This window comes from Abrus precatorius, unplaced genomic scaffold (genome assembly GCF_003935025.1).
Source record: "Abrus precatorius isolate BTA unplaced genomic scaffold, Abrus_2018 Scaffold5, whole genome shotgun sequence".
Taxonomy (NCBI): Eukaryota; Viridiplantae; Streptophyta; class Magnoliopsida; order Fabales; family Fabaceae; genus Abrus; species Abrus precatorius.
In genome coordinates, this window is record NW_020874395.1 from 17,119,072 (window position 1) to 17,131,693 (window position 12,622).

Sequence of the window (12,622 nt, forward strand, 5' to 3'; positions counted from 1 at the left end):
TTATTAAGACTAAATCTCTAACAACATATTCTAGATTGCACGATTTGGGCTAAGTTTAAGGGTGTTTGACCCTCGGCCTAGGATATTGATTTATATGATAATATGCTTTTTTTTATGATTATATGCTAAAATGAAGAACTTGACTATGGATGAGACTGGCAAAAATCATTTAGCTATTTGAATAAAGAAATGTGTTTTATTATAAATATGTGAATTGGACCAAGTTTGGATATATAAATCCTTAGATATGTTTTACTTAATAAAATGATGAGAAAGAGATGATGAAAAATGTGATAGTGAATAAAAATGTATGAGTTTTGTGAGAATTTATGAAAGTTGCTGGTAAATGAAATTCATAGAAATATATGACAGTATTGAGAAAATGTAAGTAAAAAAGGAGTAACTAATATGTGTCACAAAAACACCTATTGGTGAGATTATGATATATGCATTGTAATACATCGATGAGTGAGATTATAACACGTATGTTATAGTTCATTGATTAGTGTGATTATAACATATGTATTAGAACATTATGATTTGATGTGATACTGTTGAGATACTGTATGGATAGTTCAGGAATACACTAGGGGTATAGGGTCTGAAGTTGATTATGGAAATATGGGAGAAACAAGTGTGGTAAATGCGGTTCACTGATATGTACATAATGTAAAAGTGAAATGCATTTACAGGCTTTGCACTTATTTCTTAACCAAACTCCTAACTATACATTTGCTTGGAAGGTTGTGAATGTACACATTGTATCCATATATGGTTTAGCTGACCATTCACTATCCATGCTGCGTAAGTCCTTCGTAACTAAGGAGAGTGCATTGACAGTGATTTAGGAGCCTAAGAGTACCTAGAGTACTATTAATTGATGATATATTTATACTTGAGATGGATAAAGTGGCACGAAGATAAGAATTGAATAGTGATATTTGGTTAAATGTAGAGTAATATTTATGGATAACTTTTGTTTTATTAAAATTGTATGAATAATTTTGTCTGATTAAATTTGTTAAGTATAGAATATTGTTATTTTGCTACATGTTGTATTATAAAATATTTTTGCATTATTATTTATTAATCTATAAAATAAGGATTTTAGTGAAGTGATAAAAAAAAAATTGATCCATTCTAGGATTATACTCGCAAGAAATGGTAGAAAAGAAACTATTTTGTAAGATTTAGTTTATTGGGAAAAATTGTAATAGTACTATTAATTGAATTTTCATTCAAATTTATTTATAATATTTAATTATTTTAAATATTGATTCAAAGAACTGGTGTAATATTTAGTAATTAATAGTTAATATAGAATTTTAGCTTTTCTTTAATTGTGAACTTATAATCTCGAAATTGTATCCTCAATTTTATTATGAATGAAATTTATATGTATGAAATTTTAAATTTTACTCATTTTCATTGATTCAAATTTTACATATACAAAAGTCTTCTCTATATTTATTTTTCTTTTACTCATTTTAATCACATCATATTAATATTTCTATATTTAAAAGAGGAAATATTTAAATAAATAGGAGATGTTACATCATCATCAAGTTCATTCAAACATATATTCTCAAACAAGAAACACACAATCACATTCTCATGAGCACAAACCCGTCAAGTCTCACGTGCTCTCGCTTGAATGAGCGGGCTCTCACCTGAGTAAGAAAACTAGACAATGAAATTTTTTCAGTTTTCCTAATATTCTTGCCGGAGCGGCGGTCATTCTTGCTTAGGTGAGAAGGGGTTCATAGAGTTGGTAATTTTTTTGTGAGTCCTCTGGCCTGAGCGACTCATCTTGCTTGGGAGAGATCCTTTCTCACCTGAGGGAGATCACTTATCGCATAGGGCGAGAGGATAGTTGAAGTAACTCTATCCTACCTCGCTTGAGTGAAAATGCTCTAAAATCTTTATGATTTTAAGTGCTCAGTCTCGCTTGAACGAGACCCCCTACACTAGGTCTCTATCAAACACTCATTAAATCAAATTAAAACACATTCCAACATTACCTAATACCAAGTAATTTGTCAAATAATAAATAAATAAATAAAAAGAGAGTTTTACAGCATGCACAAAGTCCGTTACAAATCACCCGATTTGCCAGGGCTTACATATTCAGTATTAATTGGGGTTTCATATTGAGCGACTACAGCAGTAGAGTTTCAGTTAAGTACTTACTATTACTACATGATTTTTATGTAACTAGTCGATGTAGTTGGGGTCTATAGTATTAAGAGTTTTGTATTGAGAGCTCTGCATGGTCACTAACATTGATCAACATGGTTTGGGAGGATTAGATACATTAGCTGTTATGTGGGCATGGGATAAGTTCTCGCTCTTACATTTTTATTTTTGTTTAACCTTTGGTTAACATACAATGAGTATTAGCATTAACATACATTTATTGTAAGTGGTTATCAAACCAAAGTTACAAAAGCATAGGAAGGACATTTCTTATTATATATATAAATTTGACATATTTAGTCATGAGGAAATAAACATTTAGTTTTGTAATATTTAATTATGTTTATATTTAACTTAATGTTTTATGGAAAATAACCTTAAAATTTGTTTATTACTTGCAGATTATTTGGCAATTATATTTTGTTAATTTGATGAATTCATTACCACCTATATATCGTGAGGGAATAGATTTGTGGAGAGATGTAGTGCACCTTATATGTTTCTAGAGCAATCACTTGCATATAAATTTATCAATATTCATCATCACTGAAAATTAAAAATTTAATCAATATAGAAATCATTAACAATATTTCTAACATTTTGTTGTGGTAAACTTAAGTTTAAATTAAAATCATCATCTATATCTGTATCAGACGAGTTGTCTAATAGAATATGTCCTTCATCAACATCATCATCGTCATCTGTATTGAGTCTTCATCTTCATATTGATCTTTAAATCCTTCAAAATACAATTAGTTATCAAGTATGCATGGTTACTAAAAACAAATCATAAATCATTGTCGCAACCGGGATTACAAAGGGACAACTCGCTTAGAGAAAAAGAAGAATTATAGAAAAAAGGTTGCAATCAGTTAAAAAAAACTGACGATAGGAAGTCGCCACCAAAGTTTATTAAAATAAATATTGAAAACACTTTTAACTAAAAAATTCTTCGAAACTAGATTTAGATTTAGGAGTTATTTACGTGTAAGGAATATATTAGCATTATACGAAGTCTATTGATTAAAATAGATTTAGTATGAGTAATTGGCAATCATAGGAAAACTGAAATTAGATTTAGTCTAACAAAGAATATAAAGAATTGTAATGGTGAAACCAAACACCCTATATTCTCAATTAGTTTATTGTAAGAAGTTGCACTATTTTAATTTCTTTTTACTTAGTTTTATATTTAAATCCTTGTTTATTTAATTTTGCATCATTTAAGTTCAAATAATTGAATCAAGAAATTTTTGGTAATTAAAAATAATTTTTGTGGGATGATATTTTAAAAAATTATTTTAAAATTCTCTATTACTTTTCAATGGGTACATATGTCCACAAACAATATTTATTATACTAATTAAACTTATTTAAATTTAAATTTAAATAAACTAACAACTATAATAATATTTAAAGAAAACATAACTAACGTCAAAAAATTCTCTAAACTCTCTTTTGTAAATTTCATTTCAGCATCTTTCACAATTTATAGAAAAAAAAATTTGGGATAATAAAGTGTAACTACACCCTTTTAACCAGAAAATGATTATACATGTCAAAATCCTTGTAGTTTCATTTCTGTCTCATAAGAAATTAATAGAATTAAGCCACATATCAGTAGCACAATTTCGTCCTTACCACAAACAAAATAAGTAGAATTGTGCCATCTTGACAATTTCATCCATCTCATTGACAAATTAGCTAGCTTAGGCCATGTGTCACCATCTGATATGTCTCGTCTAATGCATGGACAAAACAGCTATTTTATTTCGAAACCACTGACATGTGTTTACTTGTAACTGTTTCATCTTTATCTCCAACGAACCAATCTCAAGTTTTGCCAAATGTCGTCTTCTCATGATTTCATTTTCTTAAGAGATGAAATAATTAAATTAAAAATAAAAAATTAATTCTATCTGATATAAATACAAAACATAGGCTTACTAGGCAAAAAAGAGTTTCATTCGAGAATTTATTTATTTTTAACTTATTGTGATAATTTATTTTTAAAAATATATTAAAAAAATAAATAAGCCATGCTTTTGTTTGTATATTAATTATCTAACCCATTTTGCAGGCGAGAAAGTTTAGCAGCTGAGTCACATAAAAAATAAGAGTTAAATTGAATCAACTGCTGTAAAATTTAGTTCATGTGCTGGTGTACTCAACTATTCTCTCACAGTTTCCTTTATTTTAAACTATATGCGATTTAAAATAACTTTTAATATTAATTAGGTAAATTTGTAACAATATTTAAAACATTTATTTTACTTTTTTAAACAAAAGGATAGAAATAATTAAAACAAATATATAAATAAAAAAGATTAAAAATAAATATAAACATTAATTTCAACCTGACAATTTTATTTTCATTCTTACATGTATTATATGAACTATATTTTAATTTAAATATTATGTATTGGATAAGTAGTTTGACATAATATAACATAAAGTATATTAATATTAACTTTATACGTCATATATTAATTGTATGTGGTATTATAACTTTTAAAATTAATCATACTTATATTCGAATATAAAATGAATTGTTAATTTCAAATAATATTTTTTTAATGATTTATCATGGAAAGATATAATTGTTATATATCTTTTTTGTTCTAACCTTTTTGGTGAGTTGGAAAATTAAACAATCACTGAATATGAAGCATGAAACAAGTGTAAAGACTTGAAATTGTTAGAACATGTTTGTCTTTTATTTTAAAAATAGTTTTTTGTTTTTAGAAATAAAATACATTATAAATTTATATTTTATTTTTTAAAAATAAAAAATTATTTTTAAAATAGAAAACAAATATACTCTTAATCTTGCAAAATTTTCATATAAAAACAAATTAAAAAAAAAAAAATACTCTAACGTGCAATTCAGATATCACTTAGTTAGTGATATTACAAAAATTCTCTTAATAATGTAAAAAAAAAGTATAGTTATAATTTTTTTTATATAAAATTATAAATTATCTTATACTAAATTAACATATAATGAATGAAAAATATTTTATCTCAAAATTTACAATTAGACTTAGATGTTTTAGTCTCTTAAAAATTTTACTTTAATAAAAATAGTTGGGCAAGATGAATTTTTATTCTCACTTTTACATTTGCAACAATAATATTAAAGTCACATGGTTCTTTAAGATAAAACTCTTCTTTTTTAAAATATAAAATTGAGAAACTTTTTAAAAGGTATTTAAAGCATAAAGGGGTGAAATTAAAAAAAATAAAAAAAATGAAAATTAGTTGAGATTGTTGAACCTATTCAGAAAGAAATTTTATTGTTTAATTGATTTTTTAAAATAAGAAAAAATATTTTAATATTTACAAATAATAGAGTAATTTATATATAATATTTATTAATCATTATATAAAAAATAATTTTTATACTTAAAATAAGAAAAATTTAAGAAAAATATAATGTTTAAAATAAAAGAAAAAATTTAACATTATGAATTTTTTATATACGATAGTGTTGAAGTAGTAAACGAGCCGTTGAGGGACAACAAGAGAACATCGACGTTGTCAGTACAAGACAACAAGATTGAATGACAATTTAATGAACAGATTAAATTTGTTTAATTAAAAAAAAAAACTTCTAGTTAAATAAGAATTGGAAGACTAAAATTGAACAAACACAAAAATTGAGAATCAACGCAAGTAAATCTAAAATATAAAAGGGTTAATATATAAATAAAAAAAGATAATAGTAAAATAATCCCTGAAGAACATATATAGACATGCATATAAACCAAATACAAATGAAGTTAGTTGTTAACAAGCCGGTAGATGGAGAGATTAAAATAATATTTATAAATATTAATCTATGTTCAATTTACTTAATTATTATCATGTTTACTATTATTATTATTATTATTATTATTATTATTATTAGTTTGTTAACTGAATCTTACTTGTCAATTAAAAAAAAGGCCTAAATACTCTAAACTCAAAGGTACTGTATAATGAAGGATACACATAATGCTAGCTCACAGTAAAATCAAAAAGGGATTGGCTCAAAATAAATCTAGGCGTAAAAAGTCAAATCTAAAAAAAAAGTGCATCAAATTTTACTTGTTTGAAATAATATCTAATCTTAGATTCTTTTTTTTACTACCGATCTTGAATTGATACGATGGGGTTTTTTTTTTTTTAATTTATTTTTCACAAGATTGAGGGTTAAGTTTAAGACAAAATCAAGACATTATTATTTAATTATTTTTTACTCTTATTTTGTCAATTTATCATCCACATATGACAATAAAAGAAATTGCTATTACTCGTGCAGGTGTGAGACACTATCTAACGTGGGAAAAAAATATTAAATAAAAAAATAATTTTTAAAATATACTATGTTGACAATTTATTTTTTTAATTATATTATTTAAGTTGAAAAGCTATTAGAAGTTTACTCAACAACCGCTGGTTTGCCAATTAGAGCAAGATTTAGTGCCTTTTCTTTTTAGCTTTTTAAAATAAACGAAAACATCAAAAGTCTGAAAGTGAGTAAGTCTTACGGGTCATATTGTTGTTTCGAAACCTTTAGGATGAACTGAGCAGTAGATTTTGGGCTTAAATAAATTTCTAATAAGTTAAAATTAGAAATTTGCATACGCAAGCATCAATTTTTTTTCTTTTACTTTTGATTTATCACCTTTGATATTTGATAATAATAATAATGAAAAAATTTATGGTGAGAAATTTAAAATTTTGTGTTTTATATTTTGAAATTAAAATAAATATTTCTTATTTTAACTATTGTTTAATTTATATTTTATTTCCATTAATAAATCCGTATATGTATATATATATATATATATAAGCGTCATATTTCAAGGTAAAATTAATGTTTTTATTTTCAAATTTTTGGAAAAAAATATTTTTATTTGATTTATTTTAATTTTATAATTTATTTTTTATGTTTGTCCTTTTATCATTTTTATTATTTAACTTAATAGAGATATCTTGGACGAAACAAAAATCTAATAAACATCCTATATAAGTTGAATGTAAATCAAACGACATTAAGGAGTTTAACATAGATTTATTTAGTTTAAAAATTTGTTGAATATATAAAAAGGGTGTTTATTAACTAAAGGATAAAAACAAACAGTTAATAATAATAAAATTTTATTAAAAATATATTTATTATACTTTATAATTTCAGCATAATAATAATGAAATATAAAACTATCAAACTTTAGATATCTCAAGTCCAAGCACATAAATGAAAAAGAAATAAACATTACAAATACATTGTACAACAAAATGCAACTACATCATAGTAAGTTTCTTTAATCTCATTATTTAAATGCAAACCACATTTTATCTTCTAAACTCCAAAGCTAATTAAATTAATTATCTTGCACTTGTGACAATCCACAATGCCTTCATCCCAGATCAGGAGTCAGTAGCACTCCTGCAAATATTAGATGGTGGATTAAAAATAAAGACAAATTTGAATTTATTTAAATGAAACCAAAAATAAATCTAACCTTTAATTACCATAATTTTGTAACGTTAAGCAATTTTTAAAATTTTATTCGTAGTTTCACATTGTTAGCAGGGGAACTATATTTACAGTTGGAATTCCAGCAAGAGCACCAAACCGATTGAGGTGTGAACACTTGACTAGTATAGTAAACTACCTATTTTTGAGGACACATATATGCTGTAACAGTTCACCCAAACAAAAATAGATGGTAGCACCGAAAAATAAGTGAAAACAGATGAATTAATGTGATTTGGGAGTCATATATCTGATCCACGAGGACAAGTATGGTTTTATTGTTGGAGTAAAAAACTTGTTACTCACGCAAATTTGTAAGGAATGACATAATAAATTACAAGAAGTGCTATACCCTACAATTAGGTAAGAAACCTTTTTTATTGAAAAAAAAGAAAACAAGGAAATATCTTGATTAGAAAACTCTGCTAACTCATTTTGATTGTTTACAGATTTCCGTCCTCAATTTTCATTTATAATTTTAATTTGGTATTTACTTTCCCATGTTTGTATTTTTGATACATCTTAAGTGCAAGTACCTAGGAGAATGTTAATATTGACATGGTGGAGGATGCAACCCAGACACCGTCATCACATCACATTCTATTGTTAGTTGAGTTACAAGCATCTTTTACGTCATAAGTTACTAATATTTAGTTATAAACGAATCACATTTACTGACAACTGAAAATAATATGTTAAAGTTAGTAATTCACAAAAAATATGTTACATAATTTGATATAAATATCTATATCATTAAATGAATTATTCAACAAAATTAAACATTTCAAAATCATGAACTTTTCTTTTCTTTTCTTTTCTTTTTCTCTTATATGTAACAACCCTCTAACTTAAGCAATAATTATACGAATAAATGGTAATAATATGTTACTCACGCAACTTTGTAAGGAACGACAACTGAAAATAATATGTTAAAGTCATTACTTCATAAATATATGTTACAAAATTTGATACAAAATCTATACCATTAAATGAATTATTAAACAAAATTAAACATTTTAACGAACATCAACTATTCTTTTTTTTCCCTTCTATGTAACAACACTCTAGCTTAACAAATAATTATACGAGTAAAGGGTAATGAATTAGATGAGTTGGGGTGATATAAATTATTAAATTCTAACAATTAGATTAATGTCAATATAATAAGCATTAGTTTGAAATACAAGTTAGCTTTTTCTGCATGAGTATCAATTATTGATTGACGTAACTACAGCATAAGAAAAAAGTATGATTTTGAAGTAAAGAAGCTAGAACGTACCTAACAATCTTCAGGTCACTTGTGCCACTTTGCCACATTCACTGCAATCATTACATATATATAGTCTGTCAATGTGTTCAAGAACCTCAGATAAGCATTTCTCCAAGGTTGCCAAAGGAGTATTGGCCCCAATAGGCCCCAAAAGCCTACAAAGTATCCAAGCCCCAAGCTCATGTATAATCCTTCGTAGAAAGTAGAATCATCACCAGGGTTTGTTGCTCCTTGAGGCTTTACTATTGTCACATCTTCAGGACAACTTTTGTTAAGTTGTTCACCACAAAGATCAATATTTCCTTCAAAACTGGATGCATCAAAGGTTTGCATATGTCTTCCTGATGGGATTCTTCCAGAAAGAGAGTTGTGTGACAAGTTTAATTTTCCTAGACTGTCAATTTGAGAAAAAGAAGAAGGAATTCTCTCAAATAAATGATTTCTTGATAAATCGAGAGATTCTAGTGAACTTCAATTTCCAAGACCAGAAGGAATTTCTCCACACAAGTTGTTTCTTGATAAATTCAAAGAAACTAATCCGACCAAATATCCAACCTCTTTTGGTATTTCACCAGTTAAATTATTACATGAGAGATCAATGCTCCGAAGAATCAATTCTGGATCTGTGAACCTCTGTTCTACACCTTTCCACATCCATGTTATATAAAGTTCATAGTAATCTGAATAGAGAATGCCATAAATTTCATTGGGAAGTATAATTGTACCAATATATATGACTTCGAGTTTCACTCATGTTGATGCTGTTTTCAGACATTGCAGTGAAATTCTTTAAACATGTTGGAATTCCTTTTGATAAGTTGTTCCTCGAAAGATCCAACATTTGAATACGTCTCAAATTGCAAAGTTGAATAGGAATATTTTCAAGGAAGTGATTCCCTCGCAAGCTCAAGATTATCAATTGCAGCAAACTTTCTCCAATCCATGATGGTATTGGACCGGACAACATATTTTCACCCACGTCCATCATTACTAAATTGCCGCAATTCTTCAAAGTAAAAGGCAATTCACCCGTTAAATTGTTGTTTCGTAAAGCCAACGCTTCCAATTGAACGAGGGTGCCCATGGACATAGGAATCTTACCTGACACTTCATTGTTACTTAAATCAAGAAATAATAATGAGCGTATAGATTCCCAACAATCTGGGAGTTGTCCCTTCATTTGATTGTTCGATAAATCTAAAATGGCCAAGTTTTTAGCTGTGCTTCGGTCACACAAGAATGAAAACAAATCCGAAAATTTATTTTTGGAGAGTATCAACCCGGAAGCCTGTAGTAAAAATGACGGAACTTTGCCCTCAAATTGATTTGACTTCAGATTTATAAATGGTCTCAGAGGAAGCTTTAGCTTGAAATTCGGAATTGCACCTGTGAGATTGTTGTATGACATATTCAGCATATCAATATACTGCAAGTTGTTCCAAAACCATTCTGGTACGAAACCGCTAAGCCCATTATCAGAAATATCAAGCTTAAACAAGGAACTTGCGGTTCGAAGCCAACCAGGAAAAGATGGACCTAATTTGCATGATGCTACGAACAAGTAACTTAATTGCGAAGGAGGAACCCAGCTAGAGAGCTTTAAAGACACCGAGTTGTACGATAAGAACAAACCTCTTAATTTGGAAAAATTACTGAGATGGGATTCAGTGACATCGCCCTCCAAAGAATTCCCTCCCAAGTACAGAAACTCTAATTCAGACAGCAATCTGATGCTTTCAGGTATCACGCCAGTAATCCGATTATTCCTTAAATACAAACCATTGAATATGTGTTTGTTGCACCATGAAGAGTTTTGAATTAAGCTAGAAATTTCCCCGCTCAACTTGTTGTTTGAGAGGTCTAGTATTTGCAGTGTACATATGTTCCCAAAGAAATATGGAATCTCGCCTTCTAGCTTGTTGGAAGAGAGGTCAAGAAATTCAAGAGAGTTCAATGCTTTCCCAAATTCATCAGGGATGGGATTTTCTAACAGGTTACTAAGAAGGTAAAGGGTACGAAGATTGGTGGTGAAGTTAAAGAGCCAGTAAAATACAGAGGACGATTTCAACAAGTTTGAGGAGAGATCAACAGTGACAAGAGAAGATGATGAATTCATGGTGGAAGCATATGACATAAGAAAACTTTCATCGGTAAGACTGCAATTTTGGAAATATAAACTTTGATGTTTTGAGCTGAATTTGAAAATACCTTGAAATACAAATGATGTAATATTATTATATGAAAGGTCAAGGATGACCAGAGAAGGAAAGTTTCGAAAGTGAGGAGATAACAAAACAATGTTATTATTAGAAAGATAAAGCTCCTGGAGATTATGGCTGAAGTTGGACAAGAGTTGAAGTGTTGAGGATGTCAGCATATTGGAAGAGAGATCAAGGATGGTAAGAGAAGTGGAAAACTTGGAATGAGAATAAAACAAAGATTGAATATCAGTGTCTGAAAGAGTGCAATCAAGTAATCTCAACTCCGTCAAGTTTGGGATAAGCTTGGCAATCGTTTGTAGCCAGTGATGGGAGGATCCAAGATTACCTAATGAACTCAGCTCAAGAATTGTTAAGGAATGGAGATTAGACAACCACTCTGCATCCTTAGATTTAACATCAAAATTGCCACCAAGCCTTAGAGTATGCAAGTTAGGAAGATTCCCAACCCGAAAAGGGATTGCTCCTGAAAGTGAATTTCTCCCAAGATCAAGATACTTCAACCGTGACAGATTTCCAAGTTGATAAGGGATTTCTCCATAGAGATAATTGCTCCCTAAACCCAGATATTGTAAATGTGCAAGCTTTCCAAGTTCACAAGGGATTCTCCCAGCAAATTGAGAATCTGAGATATTGAGATATCTTAGGTTGGTAAATGAGCCAATAACTTCTGGAATGTGACTCGATTGAAAATCATTATAGCTGAGATCCAAATATTCCATATTTTGCAAGTGAACCAATGAAGTGAAGTTGATGGCACCTAACAAATAAGTATCCTGACCACGGAGATCAAGCATGTGTACATGACCAGTTTCATTGTGGCACTCAATGCCTTTCCATTTGCAACAATCAGGATTACTGTCATCGTCGCTCCATGTAGATAGCATGTCAAAGTCATGTGAGAGGCTATGTTTGAAGTTGAGCAGTGCTTGTCTCTCCCTCTCTATGCACTTCATTTCTGCTTTCATGGATCCTGTAGCTTGGAATAGAAGCAGCAACAGTGCATAACATAATTTGAGAATACAACTGCTCATTGTAATTTTGCAGATATGAAACAACGTTGAATAAGAGTAAAACGAAGATTGGAAACTGTGTTCAAAATTCTCTCTTGTTTTTGAAGCAAGAAAGATCGACAGCAGTATTTATACAGTTGATAGGGTGGCCAAATGAATAAGAAGTTAATTATTGTTCAAAGACGAAGAAACAGTAAAGTTTTACAAAAGTGAATTTTTAAAAGTAAATTATGACGTACCCTTAACAATTTTCAGGATATCGTATATAAAAGATTTTAATTAATAATATTTGGATACGTATTTATATAATAAATTTATTTAATAATAATTATTATATTTATATTAAAAATAAATAAATTAAAATTTAAAAATAAAATAATAATATTTTATTAATATATTT

At 28.3% G+C, this 12,622-nt stretch overlaps 1 protein-coding gene across 1 annotated transcript; it reads right to left on the minus strand.

The window, feature by feature from the left end:
• Nucleotides 1-9,014: 9,014 nt before the first annotated feature.
• LOC113866822 (receptor-like protein EIX2) lies at nucleotides 9,015-12,177 on the minus strand. Its single transcript, XM_027501621.1, has 2 exons — nucleotides 9,716-12,177; nucleotides 9,015-9,384 (listed from the first exon to the last, which is right to left on the minus strand). The coding sequence occupies exons 1-2, from the start codon at nucleotides 12,175-12,177 to the stop codon at nucleotides 9,015-9,017; spliced, it is 2,832 nt and encodes a 943-aa protein (XP_027357422.1).
• Nucleotides 12,178-12,622: the final 445 nt, after the last annotated feature.